This window comes from Agelaius tricolor, unplaced genomic scaffold (genome assembly GCF_023055355.1).
Source record: "Agelaius tricolor isolate 1412-34295 unplaced genomic scaffold, bAgeTri1.0.p SCAF_3, whole genome shotgun sequence".
Classification (NCBI taxonomy): Eukaryota; Metazoa; Chordata; class Aves; order Passeriformes; family Icteridae; genus Agelaius; species Agelaius tricolor.
The window spans coordinates 56,414,929-56,440,670 of record NW_027269263.1 but is presented as its reverse complement, the minus strand read 5'-3'; the positions used below and the strand labels follow the sequence as shown (position 1 = coordinate 56,440,670).

The 25,742-nt window shown below is 39.7% G+C and overlaps 1 protein-coding gene across 5 annotated transcripts in view; it reads right to left on the bottom strand.

Annotated features, from left to right (window-relative positions):
- SRPK2 (SRSF protein kinase 2) overlaps positions 1–25,742 on the bottom strand; it is a 129,601-nt gene that overhangs the window by 69,892 nt on the left and 33,967 nt on the right. For 3 of the 5 annotated variants that reach the window (XM_071423945.1, XM_071423946.1, XM_071423947.1), the window contains exon 1: positions 16,129–16,613. The exons of 1 other annotated variant lie outside the window; for it this stretch is intronic. In XM_071423945.1, the coding sequence (XP_071280046.1) occupies positions 16,129–16,598 (470 nt within the window). In that variant the 5' untranslated portion in view covers positions 16,599–16,613. Of the gene's footprint in view, positions 1–15,631; positions 15,770–16,128; positions 16,614–25,742 lie in introns of those variants that run through there. One more of the 5 variants, XM_071423949.1, reaches the window with a different exon arrangement.

Below are 25,742 nucleotides of genomic sequence, written 5' to 3'. Positions count from 1 at the left end.
CCTTCTAGTTCAGTGGGAAGCATAAGGAATCTGGGTAAGCCTGTCATGTCACCAGCACCAAAATCCTGTTACAGGATTTGCCAAGCAGAAATCCAGCAACTATCCACCTCAAAGACAGCTGGGACAGTGTAAGGTATCACCAGCTCTCTAGGTACTTGTTTCTGTGCAAGAAATCAGCCTTCCTGTAGGAAAGCAAACAGAACAGGGAACTAATACTATACCAGTAATTCATTAATCATTAATCCCAGTACTACCAGACACTAATTGCCTAACAAGCCTACAAAGATCCAAGGAGGGCAGCAGCATTGCCACACTAACCAAGCAATCCTCCCATTCACAAGCATGGCTCGGTCAGGGTGTGCACACACACAGTGAGCACCTGCCAAAAGCTACAGAACAACTGCTGTTTCCTGCTGTTACACCAAAAAATTCCAAGAAAGCACAAGCCTCATCAAAATGTATATCAATGTATGTTAAACACAGTAAAGAATTATCATAACCATACCTTATTTCCTCACTGATCCGTAACAGCACAACACAACATGGAGAAATAAAAATGACAGTAAAAATGGTCACAAGAGTGATCAAAATGACTTAGGTTAAAGCAGCATGAATACAACAACGTTGGAGAACCAAGCACAGGCCTTGTGCTCTGACTGTCACAGGCTGGCATCATTTCAGCCACAGCACAATCACATCCTGAGGGACAGTAATGACTTTTGGTGCTCTGCTTAAAACCTAAGGACTACCCAAATAAATAGTTATTGATGAGTCCTGGAGGGAGATGGATCAAGCTTTCCTCAGGCAAGCATGTTCTAATCATCAGCCAGCTAAAAGTAAGCTAGAAACAAGAGTATTAGATGGGGACAGATAGCTTCAATCAATGTGGGCATAAATTAATGCTGCTCATTGAAACCAGAGTTTTGCCAGCCTCAGTCAGTATCTATTTCTTTTAGCTAATGCTTTAATGTTTGCAAACTGCAAGTGTAACAACGGTGGAAACAAGATAAGGAGTCACCAAAACAATGCTGAGGTATTAGGACTGACTTAAAAGAAGTGCAAGAGAAGACTAGGTGAACTTTTAAATTTTGTTTAAAAAAAAGCAGGAGCATTAAGCTGAACACATAAAAATTTTATACATATATATTGTGCCTTTACACTTCAAAAAATTTCTCAAAACTGAAATACCATTCTTTCTTAAAAAAAAAAAAAACAACTGAGAGAAAAAATGAAAAAATCCTTTTCTTCAGACAATATACATATCATGTCTCTCCATACTTGCTTGGAAGAAACATATATGCATCTTTCATACTAAGAATCCCAGTCTTTAAGAAAACTCAAATCACTTGAAAGAAAAGTTCTAAATAGACAAACCACAGTCATACAATTAAAGACATAGTAGCAATCTCCTGTGAATAAAACACTCCGTGTTTATATTGTTAATGAACCTAATTATACCACAACACCACCATCATGTTAATTATGTTTATGGATTCCAGCTCAACAGAAGTCTGGATTGTCCTTAAGTATGCAGATACAACCACTTGCAGTTGACTAAAACTTTAAAAGAAAAGAAGAAACCTTGAGCAGTGCACAATATGACCTATGCAAAATACAGTATATTCAACAGATTTTGGAAAAATTAAACTAGTCATGTCAGCAACACTGGAACAGTAATTAGCAATATCTAGACATATTTGCCAAATTTAACTGGCAGGAAGCTCATAAAACTAAGAAAACTCTATTGCCAAATGAAATATTTATTGCAATAGTATGATGAATCAAAGCATTTGACACTGTCCCACACAATATCCTCATCTTTAAACTAGAGGGACATGAACTTGACAGATGGACCACTTGTGGATAAGGAACTGGCTGGATGGATGCACCCCAAGGGTTGTGATCAACAGCTCGAGGTCCAAGAGGAGAGCAGTGAGGGCTGGGGTGTGCTGTGTCCTGGGCTGCACCCAAAGCAGCACAGCCAGCCAGTCAAGGTGCTTCTCCCCCCCTACTCCACTACTCTACATCCACCTGGATGGATGCACTGTGTCCACATCTGGACCACCACCTTAGGAAGGACATAGATCTGCTGGAAGGAGTCCAGAGTAGGCCACCAGGATGATCAGAAGGCTGGAAGAGCCCTCTGCTAAACATACAGGCTGAGAGAGTTGTTGTTCAGCCTGGAGAAGAGAAGGCTCTGGCAACACCTTAAAGAACCTTCAGTAGCTAAAGGGAGCTGGAGGAAAGCTGAAGAGGAACTTTTTACAAGGACACATTGTGACAGGAGAATGAGGAATGGCTTCAAACTGAAGGGGAGCAGGTTTAGTGAGCATGCTGAAGCACTACAACAGGTTTTCCAACCAGAAGATGTACCACACACCTGCAAGTGTTCAAGGCCAGGTTGGATGGGGCTTTGAGCAACCTGGTCTCAAGTGGAAGGTGCCCTTGCCCATTTTAGAGAGAGTGGAAGTAGATGGTCTTAAAGGTCCCTCCTATCCAAAAGCATTTTATGATTCCATGAAGCATTATGCTCCCTTAAATTTCATTTTTCTCCTTTGTAAAATAAACTGTGCACTTCATGGCTCCTAGTAACTTGCATTCTGAAGTCAAATCACTATAGAAAACGACTTACAAACTCTCAACTTTACATCTTCCTACCTAGTTAATGATTCAATTCCAACAAATCACCTCCACTGACATTTCGTTTACATCACCCATACTGCTTCAAAACAGCAATTTAAATCCTCCAATCTGGCACAAGGAAACCAATCTGTATTTCACCAGTTATAACAGTTTCTACTACATTCCACAAAATAACATTTTAATTAAAAGCAGACTTCTGCATTGCTATGGAATTATGGGATTGAATACTAACAGCAGCAACAAACGTGCCAAAATATAATTCGAAAGAAACTTGAAAACTCCCAGTCTTCTCTTATATTTTAAATTAGAAAACTCTGATTTTCAACTCTGGAGGATTTGATTAAAAAAGCATTAAATAACTCGGGAACAAAAGATAAAATTAGATGCATCACGCTCATGGCTTCGGGACAAAAGGTCAACTATGCTCTTAACCAATTCCACCTGTAAAACAGTGTGCAAACAAATAGTAGCTTCCTGTAATGCCTTGTATTTGCTGCACTTCACAGAATCATAGAATCACAGAATTGTTTGAGTTGGAAGGGACATTAAAGCTCAATCAGTTCAATTCCCCTGCCATGGGTGAGGACACCTCTGACTGGGGGGGATGCTCTGTGCAGAGCCCAGCCTGGCCTTGAACACCTTCAAAGAAGGGCCATGAGGATGGTGAAGGGTCTGGGGGGGAAGCCACATGAGGAGAGGCTGAGGTCACTTGGTTTTGGCCACTCTGGAGGAGACTGAGGGCAGAACTCACTGCAATCTGCAACTTTCAAGAGGGGAAACAGGGGCAGGTACTGATCTCTTCACTCTTGTGACACCGACAGGACTAGAGGGAATGCTGAAGCTGCGTTGGGGGAAGTTTAAGCTGGCCATCAGGAAAAGGTTCTTCACCCAGAGAGAGGGTGGTTGGGCACTGGAACAGGCTCCCCAAGGAAATGGTCACAGCACCAGCCTTACAGAGTTCAACAAGTGTTTGGACAATGCTCTCAAGCACATGGTGTGACTCCTGGGGTGTCCTGTGCAGGACCAGGAGATGGACTCAATCATCTTGATGGGTCCCTTCCAACTCAGCATTTTCTAAGATTCTATGATAATATATTCCTCCTCCAATCAATTAAACTACTCACAAGAATCCATTTACAGATTGCAGTATGCACAATACAAATCACCAAGGTTTACATTTCAGTAAAAATAGCTGTAGCCCACTAATTATTATAATGTGCCTATCCTAACAAAAACACAATGCTACGTATTTTACAAGTAAAGTGCACCAGGATGTAAAGCTTCTGTAAACATGGAAAGGAAGGTTATCAGGAAGAAACAATATGGATTCAACAAGAGGAAATAATGTGTGACCAATGTGATACCCTCCTACAGTGACATGTCTGGCTTGGGATGGTAACTCAACAAAAGGAGAGACAAGAAGAATGAAGGCTGGAGCGGGAGCTAAAGGGAAAGCTCTATGATAAATCTCCCACTGTATTATTTCCATATAGAATCCCACTGCAATTCAATCTCAGATTATTTTCTGCAGGCAACACTACACACATGAACTACTAGTTGTGAACAAAACAACAAGGTCTTAGAAGTAGTTTAGAGAACTAAGAAGTTGTTACTCTCAGAAGCTTTCAGGAGTTAGGGAAGATAGGTTTTTTCCACTGACTCATACAGGTTTAGACCAATGGAGCAGGGTGATGAAGCACCACGTGAAAACCTAGTGAAGCTTTCAAGAGAAGAAAGGCAATATTTAGAAGGGGGAATAAAAGCTACAACCAAAACCCAGGATAGTCTTAATCTCTCTTGCCGTAGAGAAATCCAGTGGAAACCTGGCAGAAGCCTTGAAAGACAGATCTTAAAGCAGCTCACACCTGTCCATGGGAAAGATCTGACAAGGACTATTTGCAGTAAAGGGCAAGAGTCCTCAGATACCATACAGAATAAGCTGGAAACAAACTGCACTGTCCAGAAAGTTAATAAAGGTAGTGTAGTACACATAAAGAAGTTTTTTTAAGTTTCATTTTAGGTGTAGCATTTTTATAATACAAATTTTATGTCTGTGATTGAGCTACTCTCTAAGCATTCAGTATTTGGCTGCAGTCAAGGCTGAGACTTGGGCTGAATACCCTCCTTTCACTCTCAGTAAAAAAGGAACATTAGGTCTTTTACACAACAGCTGAAAAAGCAGGAAAAAAAAACAGCAAAAAAAATGCTGTGCCTGTGATTCCAGGAGAGAGTTGCGTGGGGTTTTTTGGGTGTTGTTTTTTGAATTTTAAGGGGGGTTTTTTTAGTACAGTACTTGCTAGACAGGCAGACTTGAAAACATCAGCAAAATAGCTGCTTGTTGCACTTTGTTTCTACTCTGCTCAAGCAAATGAGCTCTGTTTACATGTTTTGTGTAAATAAACAGCACTGCACATATACACACAAACATTCACAACCTTCAAATCGTATATTTCTCTTCCTGAGAAGAACAACTTGGCAAAGTCTCAAGTATTAGCTATCTCCTGGGCTCCCAAAGTAGAAGAAATACATGCCAGGTTTTCTGAATGCTGATGTCAGATAGCCAGATATTGACTAACACACATTGTGGCTCTGTGTCTTTTGCCTGCTCAGCTACCTTGTGAAGGAACTGAGCAGTATCTTGATGCCTGCAGCTCAGATTAACAACTGGCCTTCCAGTCTATCTCAGAGACATAGCCTTGTTCAGAATGAGAGTAATATGATTCTTTTTGCCTTTTTTAAAGTGGCACTTTTTGACCACTATTACCAGACATCTCTTTTCTGGACCAGACCACAGAGAAGGAGGATGTGAGACAGTTTATGGTTCAGAGCTGTTTACTATTATTATGCATCCCTGTGTTACCTCAAATGGATTTTGTGACAAGCATAGATACCAGTTCAGCAGAGTAAGGAGCACTGCTTGGTTTTGGTCATGCCTGAGCTTTGCCTTCATTAGATGTATGAGCTTGACACATCCAGCAGTGTACATCTAAAGCACAGAGAATGCATCTAACACATGGTAGGAATACACATCACTCTTCCTTTCCAGAAACATAGGTCTAAAAACCAAATAGAGTTACACAGTAGACAAAACTCTGTAACATCAAACTTCCAGGAGAGTGAGAAGTAGTAGCAAAGCATTGGTGCATTTCATATCCTCAGTTAATTTCAATCTCTTGGATGCCCATATCAGATGGCCAAAAATGCAAACAGACCTAGATCCAGTTTTGACAAGTGATAATAGCCTCTGGGAGACCAGTGTTAGGTTATCTGATTGAAGAGAAACAGATCCAGCAAAGATCAGAAGCAAAACAACAGGTCAACCCTAATATCCTCAAGAGCAAAAATGGAGCATGTGAATCAGCTACTCCCACGACTATCAATTAGACCATATTCCCCCAGTGTGAAACCTACCAAGATGAGTCAAAACTCTTCCAAAAAAACACCCTGAAAACTAAAGGTTATTGCCTTAAGGGGTATGGGACTTATTATGGGATGCAAAGAGAAAGAACATTTTGGGATTGTGTAAAACTTACCACAGTACTGTAGAATAAGCAAGATGCTATGAAATGTTCAGGGGAAGGTATTAGGCCTGGAGGAAGACTGACATAGAAGTGGCTAAGGGAGAAATAAATAAGAGAAAATAACCGGGAAAAAGGATAAATGGGGCAGGTACAGTAAAAATAAGCATCTGGTCCATGCTTTTGTCTGACTAAGCCCTGTCCTTGATCATGACAGTCACTAAAACCCTATACCTGTCTTCTTTGTGGATACACTTTCTATTTGGAGTGTGTATGTGTGAACTCAAGCCAATTTCAAGTCAGACTGGCCAGCCAGTAAATAAGGTCCAAGTGCCAGCAACTCAAGTGAGAATATGAATCTTGAAGGCTAATGCATTTAGGGGCTAGAAACTACTTAGAGGATTTAAAATTGGCTAAGAGAGCACACAGAGCTTTCACGTGAGTTTCTGTGAAAATTCCACCAGTGGACTTCCACTGTAAGGAGTTGGAAAGGAGGAAAAGGATGAGGCTGTCCATGCAGTTCTTGCCTCAATGCTCTCTGTGTGTGTGTTGATGTGGGTGCCAATAAAAGCCCTGGTTTGAGTCTCTGCTGCCCTGCACAGCCAGCTGTGGATGCATTTTCTGCAGGAGAGCATGTGCATGCACACACACACCTGTGGGGAGGCCATGCTCCTCACTGCCTGCCCCTGGGGACACAGCACTCTCCTATTCAGCTATGACAGGAGATACTGCCCCTGGGACACCAGCAGTCCTGCACTCTCCTCTTCAGCTACAACAGGAGATATTGCCCCTGGGACACAGCACTCCTGCACTCTCCTATTCAGCTATGACAGGAGATATTGCCCCTGGGACACAGCAGTCCTGCACTCACCTCTTCAGCTACAGGAGATATTGCCCCAGGGACACAGCAGTCCTGCACTCACCTCTTCAGCTACAACAGGAGATACTGCCCCAGGGACACAGCAGTCCTGCACTCCCCTATTCAGCTACAGGAGATATTGCCCCAGGGACACAGCACTCCTGCACTCTCCTATTCAGCTACAACAGGAGATATTGCCCCAGGGACACAGCACTCCTGCACTCTCCCATTCAGCTACAGGAGATACTGCCCCTGGGACACAGCACTCCTGCACTCTCCTATTCAGCTACAACAGGAGATACTGCCCCAGGAACACAGAGCCCTCCATGTCTGGCTACCTCTAACAACTGGCATGGCTAGAAGGACACATACCTTTAGCAAGTTTCTTAGCAAAGATATCAGTAACACTTTGAAGGTGAAGTGTCTAAATCTGCCTTAGGTTTGAGTTTGGGGTAGTCTTTAAGACTTTCAGTTGCAGACTGTTTAAGCTGTCCTGGCATCTGTTGGAACACACTCCATGCAGTTTTGCTAAGGCATTTCTTTAAAGCACTGAGTATTTAAATGATAGTAAAAAAATGCACTGGCATTCTCGGACACTGTCCTGCTTCAACTGGATGACTTCTGGTTCTTTTAATAGCCCTTGAAATTCCTATGTGCTAAACACATTTGAAAAGAATCTTGACCAGTTCTTTCCTGTATGTTTTCTTTCCAAGCCAGGATTCATTTAACAGAAAAATAACATAAATAAAGCAGACATATAGGTGAAACAAACTACATAAAAATTCAACTACAGAAACATATTCAATAAGATTGCCTTGGAGAAACCTGTGAAGAGATTTCCATAAAGAACAACAGCACTTTAAATATTAATGGTCTACACAAAAAACCCCCATGTATTCACTGACAGCATATTGCAGTTGGGGTGCCCAAGGAATAAGGTCTAAGTTAATTCATTGTGTCAGTAATCCACTCACAAACATCAAGAGCTCTTGAGTGAAAGAGGAGGAGTTTTTTCCTTCACCAGCTCTTGAGAGAAAGAGGAGGAGTCTGTAAGTTCATTCTTTTACTTTAGCTGTGGAACATAAGCATTCTGAGGATGGCTGTATCTCTCTTTATTTGGCTTTCTAGACTAATACTCTGAAACATTAATTACCTGGAAAGGAGCCGAGTGAGATTTCTAAGTCCATGAAGACTGTTTCTACTCTTATTTATAACAGAATGAAAGCTTTTAATTGATAAAAATGTACTTCAGAATCACTATGGTTGATGATCTTTTTCATACCTTAGGGAAGTCTTGGTCCAAAGCTGTATTAGTCTTCTTGGAAGCTGGCACTTGTCATAGCTAAGGCACCAAGCAGCAGTGAAATTCCTGATTCTTGTCACATATGCAACAGGAGCTGTCAGAAAGGCTTTACACTGTCACATTGGGGATGACAAAGCACCACTCTGAGGAAACCACCACACGTGGTCTCCGAAGGGTATAAGGTAATCCTTTTATAGAAGGATTCATAAAGAGCAGAGCTAACGCCAAAAACCTTCCATTCTAGTTCATGGCATGAAATAAACAGAGGTGGATAGTGTCTGGTATGTGGGCACAGAAGGAACTGAAAGCTTCTGTGGACAGTGGCTGCAGCAGCTGCAGACAACAATGAGAATCTGTAGGTCCTAATGCTGGATAGAGAATAACACAAGAGCTGTCCACTGAAACCCACAGAAATGTCAAACCACCTTTCCATCTCCACCAGAAAAAAATTGCTGGGTATTTTCTGACACAGCAGTTGCAAGAGAAAGTAATGCTGTCTCTTTATAGCAGTATTAATGACAAAAATAATACTCTCAGTTTCTGCCAGAACTAGTAAAAGTTAAGCTTTGACAGTGCAGGACAGAAATGTAGTTTAACAGGAGTTTCTGCTGCAATTATATGACCTCCTTTGCCCCCAGAAAAGACACACACTACCACCATGCTCAGCAGAACTGAGCAACAGAAGGATGAGCCCTTGCCTTCTTAGAAAGGATGAGACCACCTCACTAGGTTTGGGGCACAGGAAGTTGCTTCAGGAAAACAAAGCACTGAATTCTAAAAAGGTTTCATGTTACTCCAAATTGAAGTAGGTTAAAGAAATCCTCCTTTCCATGCAATTAGACTGCACCAAGCTTGGGGAAAACAAGTCTGGAAGATCAACCAGCCCAACACTACAATATAAACATTTCACAACTCTCAAGAGAAGAAAATACCAATTTATGGTATTTATTAGCAGATATCAAGACAAAATTAGGACACTTTTATTAATACAGAGAGGTTATTTAAAGTGCCTTCATTAAACACAATGGTCAAAACTTCATACAAATAGAACATCTACATGAGATGTGGTTCTGGTTTTGAACCTTGTCCAGCCAGGAAAAAGAAGCAATCAACCAGCCTGACTGACCTAAAGCTATAACCACACAAAGAAAACTCTATGGATATATTTGGTGAAGAACATAGGCAGAGCTTGGAGCTGCACACATTCCTTTGGTAATTGAAGCTTTAAAGACTAAAAAGAGAGAAAAAGAATGAAGCAGAAAAAAAAGGAAATCACACTTCACTATCCATCTAGTCACAAATACCAGCATGAGTTTGGCAGGCATCCTAGATGAGATAAATTTCATCTGTTTTTAAGGTAACAGTGACTGTTCAGATTTTGTCAGAGATCACCCAAGACTACAGGTGAGTTTTGAAGAAAATACAGAAGCACCTAAGGCAGACACTGGTCCAGGAGTGTAATGTTCCTGAAGAAAGAACTAGTAAAAGACCACCTGGTCACAACACCCTTTGGACAGAAAAGGTATTTTTCAGTCCACTGGAAAGTTTAGATATCCTCCAAACTGTACAGTAGGATTCACATAAAGTCAAAAGCTGAGAGATGGCACAATTTCCTGATAATATGCTTATAACACAAAATATGCAACAAAATTGAATGCTTAAATCTGCATGCATTTGCTTAATATGTTCCTAGCATCCCTCAGTAACTACATCAATTCTGGATCAGTGAAAACACATGTATCACAACACAGTAAATTCACTGAATTACATTAATATCTAAACATTTTATTCTTAATTTGTAAGTATATAATATGAATATGCATACAATATGAAGACACAGAAAACCACAGATGAGTTTATCCTGTAATACACTACAGCAACAAAAGAAATGCAAACTTTGGCCATAAATACACATTGTTTTATGCAATCTATCAGGTAACATTCGTTTACCATCCCCCTAGGGGCTGGAGTGGACATTTTAGTGAAGGCATGACCAATACAGTGATTAGGCAAAACGTTTCAGGTCATGAAACAGACTAAATCTGTAATACAAAAGGCTTTGCTTAAAATGATCCATTACTTTTTTCCCAGACATTTTACCTGGGATAGAACTGGAATACTTTAGAAAGTATATTGTGCAAGTCATGGTTTTTCAATCTTTTACTTATCTTTTTTTTAGCCATTCAATAACTGTGTTCAAACCACCACTGGATTGCTTGAGTTAGTTTCCAGTGAATAGTTCTCATACAGGAAAACCTCATACAATGCCCCAGAACCTTCCATCTCTCCCTTTCACAAAATTCTCTCATTTTAGTTCCTACAGGAACTGACAAAATCTGAGGTTTTAGTTTTCAGAAAGTATAAGAGAAATTTCCCTGTAATAAATACCTCACAAATACCCGCATGATGAAAAGTTGCTAATTATTTTTAAAAAATAATTAAAGAAAAAAAAAAGTAGTGCACAGGCCATCTGAGTAGCAGGGGTACTAATGATTTATTTTACTTGTGATTTTTTTACCTATAGCAGAAATTCCAGACAGAATAAACTGAGCAGAAAATGTATTTATAGCAGAAAGAAACTGAGTCTATCCCTGGAAAGCAAAATACACTTAAAATTCTTAATCTTTTCAAAGTCTACTGATAGAGTCACAACCAGTTAAAAAAAAAAAAAAGTACAGTGTCCCCTAAAAATATCACCTCAACATGCTCCACAAGTGGCTTCTTCTATATAAGCTATTTCCATTTTTTCCTACACAAGGACAATGGCATGTTGCAACATTCCTTGCCTCCACATCCCTTTCATATTTCACTTAAAAGCCTCACATGCTAAAACAAGTGAGACTGTGGAACCTTTAATATGATAGCCACACAAAACATAGGATTTATTTTGGTCCAGAACTGGCAATCTCAAATTAAGCACCCAGTGTAAGAGAGCTATACAGGTACACTGTCCCCCAAAAGTGTTGGTGGTGGAATGAAGTGCCTCCCTGGACAAACAGCTTAGGGCCCACACTCAGCTAGGATGATTTTCTTTCTATGAGATAAAATACAACAAATAGAATGAGCTTGTAATTTTGGGAGGAAAAGGGGGGCAAAATATATATTGGTCACTGTTACCACATATTAAACAAATCAGAAAAGTTATAGTTGTATGACCACTAAAACTAGATTTGAACTGTGCTGAAATGGAAGATGTACAAAATTTTTTTATCCTATAAAAAAGAACCAGTAGAAAAAAAGCTGAAAGAGAGCTAAAGAAAATACAGTACTTTGAATATGTGTTTAAAAGTTACTGAAACTGATGAAATAGTTGCATTATTCTGACAACTATTTTTTTTCAGTGTTAGTTACATAAATAATGGAATCATTATCTTATAATGCCCTATTATCTAACAATTATTCCAAACCATTTATCTGACATACAGCAATATCAGCTTACACATCATGTTGTTAGCTGATGGTTCTACTTTTAAACATTATTTCCATATTTATTACAAGTTACACTTCTACCTTAAAAGTAGTGCATCGACAACTAAATTTAAAAAAGAAATACACACACACAAAAACAGAATTAAAAAAAATCACTGATGTTCCAAACCTGGAGGAATCTTTCAACATCATAACTTGTTTCACAATGCCTCCTCTAAAAACTAACATTAGGTCTGCCAGAAAAGGAAGCAGACAGTACTCAGCCTCCATCTTTTTCCTTCCTATTAGGTCTGCCAGAAAAGGAAGCAGACAGTACTCAGCCTCCATCTTTTTCCTTCCTTCTCATTATTTCAGATTTCTTCCTCCTTTACTTTATCCCTGAATGCCCTCTTGGCATGACCTGATGAAGAAACTATGTAAAAGCAGTGAGAAATATATTAATTTGCTCTGCAAAGATAAATTACAAAGGTAGAGGGATATACATACCCCAAGGCTTAAAAAAACCCAACAAAAAGCCAAACCAAAACCACCATTATTCCTTAAAACTTGCCTGTACCACCTGACACCACATACTTCTACACAGATTAACACAAACTTGTCATTTGAAAGAATCTTTTCTTTACTGCTATTTATGAAACCCCCCAAAATGATGAAAATTTAATTATATACATACCAGCTACCTACTTTAAGACTGTTCATAAGTGGCTGCTGTTTTTCAAAAAACACTGAAGCAGAAACTCATTTCAAAGAAACATGCTTATGCAGCATTTGTATGAAGAGGAAAGAAGAGCAGGTCAGACACTTCAGAGTGATCAGCCTTGCTAATAACCTTTATGAGAAAATGCTCCATGGTAAAACTGCACTGCTGACACAAATTTAGAAGCCAAAATCAGAGCTGAAGAAATAACAAGTTCTTTGTCCTAAAATGTGAAAAAGAAAAGTACTACATACAGGAAGTCTGAAGTCTTAAGAGTATAAAACCATCCAGGTGAAAGAATTAACTTTTCTCAAAAAGAAACAGAAACTTGCCAAGAGTTCCACACAGCCCCAAAAAAGGGGGGGAAAAATATCTGTGCAGCCAAAAGCATTCCCTATACTGTAGCTGAGAAGAGTGCATAACTCCTACACCAGAAATTAAAAGTATTTTCACCTTCCTGGAGGGCTCCTAAAAGACCATCCCTCCTCCATCTGGGTGCTGCTACCTGCTCCCTCAGGACATTGGCAAGGCTTGGAGCAGTAAGCTCAGCCAGCCTCCAGGGAAACACAAAGAACAAGGAGGTACATCGGAGTTTAATTACTACTCATTAGATAAGGAAACCAGGTGAGTGTCACATCGTGAGCACGCTGTAGGAAAACATACCCATGGTCTCCTTCAGGCTCAGACATCCAAACAAATCAATTCAGCACCAGCAGCTGCAGGGGGTTACCTGATCCACCGCCCAGCCCACGGGCACGCTCACATCCCCAGTTACCTGGGTTACCTTATCAACAAGGAACCAGGACTTTGGCCAGGCAGCATTAACTGCCTGGAAATTCAGGACATAGAGACTCTGCCTGATGGTGTCTGCTCAGGAAATATCCCACAGCATGCCAAAACACGGGTATCTTAATCTCATCACCTCAATTCTGCAACTTCAGTTTTTCTAGGGAGAAGGTAAGTGGAAAGGAAGGATGAATCTATGAAAAGTGTCTCAGGTTTGTATTAATTTACTTTTCAAGGCTGCCAATGTCTTTAAACATCTCAGAGGTTCCTCAACAAAAAGGTTCAACTTTCTTGCTAATGTCTCCTAAAAGGTTCTGAAATTCATAGCAAACAACTATCCTAGGAGAACGCTGCAGGATTTCTAAAATGCTGAGCCTCCATAACAGCCAAACCATCCATTATATCCCAGCTTTCTTCTCATCAGTAAGATGTGACAGCACGCTGAACTTGCCAAATGAGCAGGAAAACCTACAAACACCAAACTGTCTTGTAAAAACAAAGACCAGCCAAAGAAGGAGGCAAGTAATGGGCTCCTCTCTCATTCCTCCTGTATTCCCATTTCATCAGTCTCTGTAAATGCACAGGGCACCTCCTCTCCCCTCCCCTCTGGCTATGCAAGCGCTGTCTAGCAGCCTCTGCTAGCGTGGAAAACAAGAAACAAGCCATGGACTCTTTCAGATCTTCCACACAGCATTCCCACACAGAGAACTCAAGCTTCACAAGAAGCCCAACCACTAGGAGCAAGGATTAAAACCAGCAATAAATAAATAGGCAAGAATTCATTCCCTTTTTGTGTTTTTCAAGAACATGCATATTCTCATGTCTGCATGGCATAAACACACATTGCAATTCTTCTACAGAGCAGATTAGGCCAGTTTAACAGTTCAGACACTCAATATTATAATTATTTCTTTTTTAAAAATCTTATATATTCATTTTCAAAGAGCCTTGAAAGGAACTGGCGGCTAATAGGATAGACAGCACTGTTTCATAACAGCTTGCAAAAAAATTCAGTCTATTTTTAGATGGGTGAAAAGAATGTGGTTATTTAAAAAAAAAACAAAACCCTCCTATGAAATAAAGATGTTTTCATTTATAGCTGACCATGCAGCTGATATGTCAAACCAATCTCCAGGTGAACAGTACCATATATTTAAATCCTCAGAACAAATCTGTGTGCATATACAACAGCCACATTTTAATCTTTATTGCGTGATAACACATCATGCTGTTAAAAAAAATCTTACTTTTTAATGAATGTCATTCAAATCAATCTCAGACAAATGCATCTTTTTCTAATTGTGTTAAGATCCTTTAAAAGGACCTCTTCATCTAGGACTACCATTAGTTCAACCATGAGCATGTTCTGCTCAAAACCAGACTGATCAGGTGTCGGGTGCTGCATAACACTCATTTTGATAAAATAAGTATCTGTATTATACACCAAATTCCCACACAGCAATGCCAACGTAAGTCTTTCCAAAAATCAAGTTAACACCTGTTTCCTTTACTATTTTCACTCCATCATCCTCCCTGTTACCACCACCATTTTATGAGTTTTGTATTTAAAAATTTTAGGCATAAGAGTGGGATAAAGGTTAAAAAAAAACCACTTGCATTTTCTATCCTCATTCTTAATTTTGAACAAATAAATACTAAAATTTCTCTCAAAGCTCTTCTTATATATCTCCATTTTGGAAAGGTGACTTAACATCCCATTCCCCCCCACCATTTTCTGAATCTCTTATTGCTGGTATTTTGTTATAACCACAGCTGGTGAAAGGCAATGCAGTTTGCTTCTACATATCATACCTAAATATACTTATAAATCAAATTAAATTGCTCATTTTGGTTTTTCAAACCACCCATGCCACACAGCACTCGTTCATTTTGAAAGATGTCTTTTAGCCTGTTTCCTTAAGATAGCATTCAGTGCCTTATCATGTCTCTCTAAGCTGAGCCATTCAATAAAATAAACTTCAGCTCATCATTTCAGCCTAACACAGTTTGAGAGCTTAAAATTAACAGTATTTTTTTACCAGCATCCAATATTAAAATGGTGAAACAAAACATTCAGAGGGTCTTTTGCATACAGCCAAAATGTTTACTGTAAATAATGGGAGGAAAATGGTATTATGTTTCCCTAGACTGAAGCAGTTTCAAAACCAAAAATGCCCTAAAATGCAGCTGCAAGCAAAACAGAAGTGAGCAGGGCTGGTTTATTTAAAATCAACAAAATAATCACCAGGAGGCTATTTCACGTCAGAAGACTTAAATGTACATTTAGTACCTTCAAGTATTTCCCTAAAAATGAAACAGCTACTTGAAATAGCACTAATCTGATTGACAGATAAAATAATTGCTTTAAAAACACTTCTGAGTCATTTTGTCCTTACCTGCAGGCATGAACCATTACTGCATGCAGCGACTGCTCCATTTCCTAGCACAGACTTGAACAGGGATCACATCTATCTTACAGAATGTGACTAATAGGGGGGATTTGCGATTCCTGAGCTACTTTCCAAAGGACACTCCCTTTTCCACATAACCGGGCACGAAACGCTCGGCCAAGTTCTATTTGCTACCGATGCTCACGGGCAGGAGCGCGGGCAGGAGCGCGGGGTCTGCGCGGCGCCGCTCGCCTGACAGGCGCGGCGGAGCGCGGGGTCTGCACCAGCCAGCCCCGCCGGGATCCGCATGCTGCAGCCCGCCGGGCTCCGGGGCACGGCCGGCCACCGGCATCCGCGGCCAAAAGGCACAAAGCTCGACCGGGAGGGCAGGCTGGGTGGGCACGGAGCGAGATCCAGCATGCAGCACACGCGGACAATGCCAGCAGCCCCGCGGAGGCAGAGGGAGAAGCCCCGCGTTCATGCGGACGGGGATGCGGCCGTACCTTTCTGGAGAGGACGACTTCTCAGAGTTAACTGACATCAGCAGCTCAGTCTTCTGCTTGATTTCTGGAAAAATCAGAAAACGTTCACCACCGACGCCGCCTGCCCTCGCCTTCCGGAGGTCTCGCTTCCCTGCGCCCTTTTGTCCGCCGGAGGCCCGGGACGCGGCGCTGTGCGAGGCCGCCCAGCCGCGCTCGGAGGGCCGGGCCCGCGCACATGACCGCGCACGGCGGGCGGAACCATCGCCGAGCGGGGGGCGCCGCTCCGCGCCCGAGCCCGCGGGGGCAGCGCGGGGGCCGCGCCACCGCTGCCGCCGGCGGGGGGGACGCGGGGGGTGCCCGCCGAGGGGAAAAACCCCGAAACAAAAGATTCCCGGCACGGATCGTCTTCCCGGGTACCGTGCTAACAGGTACTGCACACCCGCCAAAGCCTCCAGATCAAGAGCCCTGAAAAATATGGCTCTTTGAATCATTTTTGTCACAAAAAGCGAGGTATCAAATCACTACTTTCACACACGGGTGAGCAACCAGATGTGGAAAACGCTAGGCACACCTGGATTTTTGTTTTTTAGTGGTCTGCCTCTAATGTCCCTTAAATAGACTTTGAAAAGTCATATTTCCTTTTTCTTTTTTTTTAACACCTAGTAATTCCCCCATAGGGTGGTTGGGCTCTGAACAGGCTCCCCAGGGCAGTGGTCACAGCCCCAGCCTGACGGAGCTCCAGAAGCGTTTGGGCGATGCCCTCAGGCACATGGGGTGACTCCTGGCAATGGTGCCGTGCAGGGCTGGGACTTGGGCTTGACAATCCAGGGGGTTCCTTCCCACTCAGCACATTCTGTGATGCTGTGATCACCAGGCCAGCACCTGTAAGGCCTGGGATGGTCCCTTGTTCCCAAAATGCTGGCAGCACACCCTGGCACGGACACCCAGCATGCTGACACCAAGCGGAGATGCCACTCACTCCACAAGATCCTGTCAAAGCAGAACAGAGACTGCTGAAAAGTGAATTCACCAGGTGTTCTGGAGACAAGCACCCAAAAAACCCAAAAGAACAAAGGGATGTGAGCCTCATTTTAAGACCATATCCTCGCTGGAGACTGTATTACCTGTGGTAATACTGGTAAGACCTGAGCAAGACTATGTCAACTTGTTAACAGCCACAGTAAACCTGAACTCTAAGGGATTAACCATTCCACAATGGAAGACCTTCAACCTGACTTTTCTTCATCTCTTCATACATATCTCAGGTACAAAGCCACAGAAATTTCTGAAAACAGAAGAAGAAAAGCTGGGTAACTAGATTTATTAATTTTTTTCAACCACAGTTACAAAAGTATTATTACTATCTGAATGAGTTTATCACTCTCATGCTCTGGTGGAAGGCATGCAAGCTAGCCAGTGATCAGCACCTTTTTAAACATATGCCACTTGTTCTTCCCAAAACATACTGATCAGAAGAACCTCCAAGAAGTATTCAGTTCTCACATCCAAAGTAGACGCTTCTCGGATTTTTGAAAACATCTCTGTGAAATGTCATTATGTTCACAACTGGCTCCACTACATGACTGCAAGTACCATAAAAAACTTCTTTTACTGTTGTCCATCCCAGGCAGCAAGTGGTCCTACAGTCACAGCTACCAGATCACTTCTCTGCACACCCAGACACACATCCCAATGCAAGGATGAACTAAAGTAAATGTCTCTACTACAGAGCCTTGACACCAACTGACTATAAACATGGTCCTCAACTTCAAAGTCCAACAAATTTTTAATTGCTTCTGAAGATGCTTATAAATTAAAATTGATTACATAAACAGATATTAAAAAGGCAGGATTTTATAGCAAAACAAAATCCACAGAGTTTGGAAGGAAGTGATCAAATTATTTATTCCATAACTAAGCCTCCACATAGGCTTTGCAATGGATTATTATACTAAGACTTTATTGCTAACAGTACACCACAGGATGCTAAAAATAAATCCAAGATATAAGTTATTTCACCACAAACTTTGAGTCCCTGGATTCTCTACAAGACATTTCTCCATGATGGTATTAAAGCACATAATTTAATTTTACTTCTAGTAACCAAGTGACAAGAAAGACTTATTTAATATAGCTGCAAGAAGAATTTCAATAAAATGAGACCCCATAGGAAAAAAAAATCCAATGTCTTAATGAGCATCCACAATTAGATAACACTCTTTTCACAAGGTTTTGTGGTTTTTCTTTCCTGTTTCCCTTCTGTCAATTTGAAATATTTTCTTATTTTGGATTTACCAATCTTCTGTCTCTGCTACCTGAGATTTTTACAAGTAAGGATCCCTTTTGTTCATTTTTAAAAGCAAATCTGTACTTTTACACATCCATATGGCACCAGCAAACTCAGGCTGATACCATCACTATCACTCCTCATACAAAACTGATTGTGGGAATATCACCAAAATAAGACACAGGAGTTTTACACTAAGTGCCTTTAGGCCATAAGAGAATAATGGCTGGAGAAACAGCAATGTTCTCATTTGTTTATTTTGATTATTTATAAATTACATATCCAGAATTCTGGGATAATTTACAGAATTTATTAGAACTTAGAAATTGCATCCTAAGTCCAAATAACACAAGAGAAAAATCCCTTCAAACTGCAGCCACCATAGCACCACTCTATTGGCCTTTGAGTCCAGAAGAATGCAAATTACAGCAGTATTTGTTAAACTCAAAGTAACAGAAAAAGAAAAGAGAGGAAAAAGGAAAGTTTTACAATTGAATAGCTCTTCCTGGAGGTTTCTCAGTTCAAGACCCCCCAACCTAACACAGAACTAACATTTCCACTTTACCTCAAGTACAGTGCCACAAAGGCAAATGCTGGGCTGTTCAGGACCTGCACCTCTTAGAGATCCAAGGAACCACACTTTTAAAGGGTTTCATGAGTAGATTCAATAACTGTACTGTTCAGCACCCAGAGGTACAGAGAACTGCTGAGTGAGCAAGCATTTACATCCTGACTGAAGAGTTTTGGGTTGTCTTAATTTCTGAGGCCACAAAAAAGACAGCACTCTATACAGAACCACATCCAGAACAGATCATAACACTGACTGAATAAAAGTTGAAGATGAATGAAAATTAGAGCTTGCACATCTCAAAGCAGCAGTTAATGCAGTAAATTTTTTCAGCTACAAAATACCAATAAATTCAGGTATGGGGTAGTATCACCAACTCCTCAGTCATTCCATGCACTTCATCAGCCCACTTTGAATCATTTTGCAGTGTACAGATCAAGTGGCAGACAACTGGCTCTCAGCCAATGCCTGAGAGAAGCAGATACACTAAGTCTCTAAAGCCATACTATTCAAGCTGTGATTGAATGAAAACAAAAACCAGAAAGGCTCTACACTGCCCAAAATGGCTTCCTGATCATCGTGATTGTTATTCTTTCAAACCAAAGGAAAGCCGAAACTAACCATAATTTTTTTTTTTTTAGCCTAGATGTTTGTCTTTTCTGATACATTCAAGTGGAAATTGTGTGTTAGACTAGAGAAAAAGGCATCAGATGAAGTTAAAGCAAGAAGGCATTTGCTAAGCCAAAAAATAAAAAGACCAGAGTCTTGGAAAAATGGAGAGAAGAGTCCTAGAAAGAGATGCTGGCGGTTTCTAAACTCACAGGGGATTTGTCAGAGAGCATCACATCAAAAGCTCCAAGCAACCTGAAGTTTCCATACCAAATTTAGAACAAAACACCTCAGAAATTATAAGGGAAGAAACTCTCCACACAAGATGAAGAAGAGAAATTCTGTTATTTCAGCAGTGTGAAAGAAGAACAAAAAAAAAATTATGTGGGAACTAGGGATATCTACATAATCTGGAAAAAAGAACAGAAGAGCAGAATTAGCCTGGAGTTTTGTTTATTTGTTCTGTCAATTAAAAAAAATATACAAGAGCTCTCCACAATAAAAGAAAATAAAAAAAATCCTAGCTGCTGTTTAAGCACAGATGGAGAAGTGTGGACAAGGTATATGGCACTGCACAAACTGTTCCCTGTGACATATGTGTCGATATCAGAGTCACCACAATTTCAAAGTCAACTGACAGAAGTCACTGTTTCACTAAAAATTTAATCATGTCTACCACAAAGAGATTATCTCAATGGTCTACAACATGTTCATCAGTCAAGATTAAAATATCTTACTGACAGTGCATGTATTAAATTTATCCAGGGCAGAGATCCACTCTTGCAGGACTCAACTAATACAGCTTCTTCCTCCCACCACCCCTGAGCCTTTTGGGAGCAAAGGAAGAGACAAAGTAGCATCTCAACATAAGTACCTTCCATTTTTTGCAATGCAAACCCTGCCATACAAGTTTTCATACATCCTTTTTAAAATACATATTATACTAAACAAATGCAAGAAAAATATACTTCATTTTTAATTAATAGGTAGGCTCATCCACACATTCTGTTAGTCAAATCAGATCATAAACTAGCAGGTTTAGTGCTTTTCTTCCATTTTCTGTGTGGTGTGTATGTTAGGACACAAGCTTGAGGTGCTTTTAGCCTTTCTTCTTCACTATCTTTAAACATGTACTTCCTTATCAATATCCACCCTAGTCTATTCTCCACTGAATTTTCCATCCTTGCATCACAATTACAGCTGCTTGGATCTTACAATTTGCCTATAAAACCTCATCCTACTGCAAGTTGACTACTTCCAGTATTATTCTTAAAAGAAATAGTCCTGCTTCCCAAATGAATCTATGAAGACAGATCTGAAACTATTAAACAAATGAAATTAATCAAACTGTCTATTCTAAGTAATTTTTCAGCCTTGAAGTCATGAAGTGCATTAGGAACTTTGGTATCAGTGATGTGATTTTATGTGGACAGATCTATGTTTTGAGCTTTGGATAATTGTACAAGTGACATGCTAAACAGCACAAAAGGCAATACATTTAAATTCTCCCAATGAGGCACTGGACCCTAAACAAAATGAGACAGATTTGCACACAACTTGAGAAGTTCACTGCTTTATATGTTTTTGATCATATATTTTTAAAATAAATAGTTCTAAAATACTGCTAGAATCACAGGCCATGTGATTAAAATGGGTTTCAAAATGGCACAAACACAGAGCAAGCCTAAATTTGATAAGCATATGAATACTACATGAGGTAGTATTGAAGCATAAAGAGTATAACTGCCCTAAAATAAAATCATCTTCCAGATATTACTAAGCTTTTGAAGTGAGGAAAGAAATAGTACCTTTATGGACTTCTTCAGGTCTCTCATATCATTCACATCAATGCTGATACACAAGACAGCAACTGCCTCACTGAAGAATAAGTGACAGAAAAACTAGTGGCAATCTCCTCTAGAGGAGATTACATTAATATTCTTAGTATTTTTCCTCTTCAATATGTTAAATAATATTTCTGCTCAGAGCATGAGGAAATTAGAACTTTTAAGGTAATACCATACTTGTAATATGAAAACCACCATTTTAAGGAACTGTTTACTTCCAAATGATAAAGCAAACTCTCTCCTCTCCTAAAGATATGTATTAGAAAAAGTCAGTAATATTGAAATGCACTTTAAATTTTAAACATTTTTGTAAGAGTTGTGTTTTAGTTACTGCACTGAATGTACAGCATGTTTTGAAAACAACACTTCCTTGTCCCACATACAAGTTCTAGGGACCAGATACAGATACAAAGGGAAGTTTTTCTCTGTACACTGCACAAGTTCAACTACAGCTGGGTCCCACTCATGCTCAGCTCAGCAGACAATATCTAGGAGTCAAGACCTAATGATGGAAAAAAATACATAGAATTTTTTTTTTTAAGTCTCTCATTTTCTCTTGCATAAAGGGGAAGATGGATTTACTCACTATCTACTGGTACATTCCATGGATCATGTTAATAGTACTGACTCTTTTGGGGTTTTTGAGAAACTATATGTTGCATTTGATCTTCTCCTAGAGATCTCAGAGCCACTACCTTTTACATCTCTGATATACTTAAAACTACTGGAACAAAATATTCTGAGGAAAACATGTCTTCCTTCAAAATGGCTGCTAGTCCCAGTTAGTACCCAAAAGTTAAGTCTACCCTAATTCTTAAAGCCAGACATCCTTCACATGCAGATGACACTGCCAGTTGCTTAGCACAGTTCTCCTTAACAGAAATGGAGGCCAAAGCTGCTCTGAAAGACAGTACATACCTGAAATGGTAGTTGTTGCCTTGTTTTTGCAGAAGAAAATGAAAGACTATTTATTGAAAACTTACAGAACAATGGTATTTCATTCAAGAAAAACAGCAACAGCAGTATTACCATTTTACAACTACATTTCACTCAATCTTCACCATGAGGAGGACACTGAAAAACACAGGATACAGAAAGGAGTGAAATGTGGTAGGAAGGAAGCACACACTGCAGATCACAAGAGTGAAAACAAGCTTGAGAACATCAACCATACAGTCAAGCTTGTTTCTGCTTCTCCAAAAGGGAAAAAGGAATACAAAATGCACAGATGAATTTACCTTTTACTTTAAATAATTAGTTTCCAAATATATAAATATACATAATTGATGTAAGATACACCTCTGAAGAATTTTTAATGCAGTCAGATTATATACTAATAATTTTGAAGGAAGTTTGTAGATAAATTTGAGGAAGTATTAGATATTTAAGATAAAAAGCATTACTATATGCTACAGTTACTCAATAAGTGGCCCATTATGAACATAGGGAAGCAGAATAATTTATGTTTAACTAGTTAAACATAACTATTAATTGGAATTTCTTTTAGTCATCCACATAACTTAACTAAGCCCAGCTGACATTATCTGGTATTTCACCTATTAACAGACTGTAATATTCCTTAATAAAGTGCTTACTGAAACACAAAGGTGACAATAAGAGGAATTCCTCATTCTCATAGTTCTGCTGGGTCTGGCAGCATTTGCTGTACCAGATGTATGCCCAGCACCACCTTGCTTTTCCCTCCCTCCTCCCATCTCAGGCCAATAAACAACTCTGACCAAAGTTTCTTTGAAAATCCATCGTTTTACAAAAAGCCATTCTGCAAAGAAAAAAAAAAATTCTTCATTTTGCATAACTACTTGTCAGATTACCAGCAAGCACACCAAAGAAAGCACTATTCACCCCACATATATCTGTGCTTGTTATTTCCTAATTATTGTCATACTGAACTTTATTATTTATAAGTATTTAATGTTTATGAGAACAGTTTTGTTTGGAGGGGACAGGGACAGAGTTGAGAACATTTTGTAGAGCTGCCAGAAAACAGAAAGCTTATTCCTACAAGTTTATCAATTTTAGGGGGAAAAGAACAAACAGCCCAAGCCAAAATATTCTAAGTATCTTAAAGCATATCCTTTGTCCTTTTAAAATCAGCTGCCAATTGCTTCCTATTGCTAGGCAAAAAACCATATTTCCATATGGAAATAGCTGAACACAAGGTAGCTAGAGACAGAGTGAATTAAAAATTTATACATGGACAGCTTTTCTGCTGAAGCTGAAAAAACTTCAAGTTCCAGCAAAATAATGAGTGTTATATACCCTCAAACTACAAAATTTCTAATATTTTCACTATCTTAACTCAATGGACAGAGTGAATGATTTCTGATTTCTAATCCAAAATATTTCTACTTTATTCCCTTTATATTCTTGAGTACAATTATTACTGTGTTAGGATCCTTCTGATAATAGCATTTTCTTTCAGGTCTATAATTTGCCTGAATGTCTTAAGTGCTGTTCAAATTTTCAACTGCTATTATTTTCCCATCATTTGTTATGCGCTTTATTTTCAAAATTGAAGGAAAAAAAAATTGCTCTAATGTAGCAGATTGACAATTCCAGTTTTAAAGGAAAAACAGGTTTCTATTCATCCAAACTGAATCAAGCATATGTTACCTTATAAAGACTAAAGCAGTGACTCATAAAATCTTGCACACACTGATTCCTCCCTCTCCTAGGAGATGAAGCTACATGATTTACCCAAAAGGATTAAATGAGGTCACAGTTATTGAATACATGTTATAACCTTAAACTTCAGGTTAAAATTTCTTCTTAGTCTTATTTTTCAGAACCATTCACTGTTCTAAAAAGCCTTATATTTTTACTTTTCCTTACAAAATTTACAGCTAGAAATCCTTACAGTAGAAATACTTTTAAATTGAGATATTTAGTACATTTGCTGTATGCTTTTCAATATGTTTTTATATTGTGGTTATTATCACAGTATCTACACAACTGATTTTTCCAAATATTCTTGTAAGGTTTTTGACATTTCTTATCCAGCAGATCATCAGGCTCTTATACTCCTTGAATTTTCAGATGCTAAGACATTCTCAGCCCTGTTCCTCTAGGACATGGGAAGGACTTGTTTCACCTTTTCCTGGGTTCATAAGAGCACACACAGTTCTCAGAAAAAGCTCCATCAAAAAAGCACATCATCCCAAGCACAAAGCAAGCCAAAAATCTTTCCACTTTAGCAGTGATTTGTGCCCCACTGGGACATGGGCCCACATGGTGATCAGCTTACCTGAAATCTAAGTCTTGAGGAACATTGGACAGGTTACAGAGCTGTCCCTGTAAAACTTCTTATAAGATGTCCCATATTGTTTATAATAGAGACAAAGGGCAGAAAAGGGAAACAAAAAGCATTTTGCATGAAGGAGTAAGAGCAAGAGAAGCATCCTCAGCAGCCATTAAAAGTGCCAAAACAAAGATGCTGACGCCAGCTGTACCATGCCACACTCACCAAATAATATCATATACTCCTGCTTTATCTCTAGGTCCTACATTTGGACACAGTACAACTCCTGTGTAAATAAGGCTGACCATGGCCACTCAGCAGTACAGGCTCAAACCAGACACCCTTGAATGAAATAGGAAGGATTTGTCTCAGCAAATTTAATATTAAACAAAAATTGAAATTCTCTATCTGAGCAGTCAGCCACCCTTCAAGTATGCTCTTTGCAGTTTGTTTCTTATTCAAAAGACAACTGAAGGGCCAATCCAAGCTCTGAAATCCTGCTCCAGCCTGTCAGACCAACATCAATTACTGCAAGCAGAAGGCTTTGGATCTGTGGCACCAGTGCCAGATATCTCTTTGCCAGAGATAGCAGAGATACCTTCTGCCTCAACTGGCAGAAGAAACTTTATGTGAAGCACCACCACTTCCCAGCCACTGGAGATGCACGAGCAGTGACTGCAGCCATCCCTGCCTCTGGCACAGGGATGTGCCCTCCTGCTGCCATCACCACCACTGACAGCAAGGAAACCCTGAGACACTGCACAGGAGGAAATCACTGTCTGCTGTAACACACACCCCCAGTAACAGATCAAGCTGCAATGATCACACCTGGGAACAAAGACAATTCTCTGTTAACACAGCATCATTTTATTACCTTAGATTTTTTTAGTTAAATAAATTGATCTACCTATTCTTAAATTACATCTTGATCAAGTTTAATCTTTTGGAAACAGTATCATCAGTAAAGCTGTAACACAGAAAAATTAAATTTCAGAATTATTACTGGAGATAAAATTGTAACGAGATAAAATTGTAACGATGACAAATTTTAAATACGCACGCAGT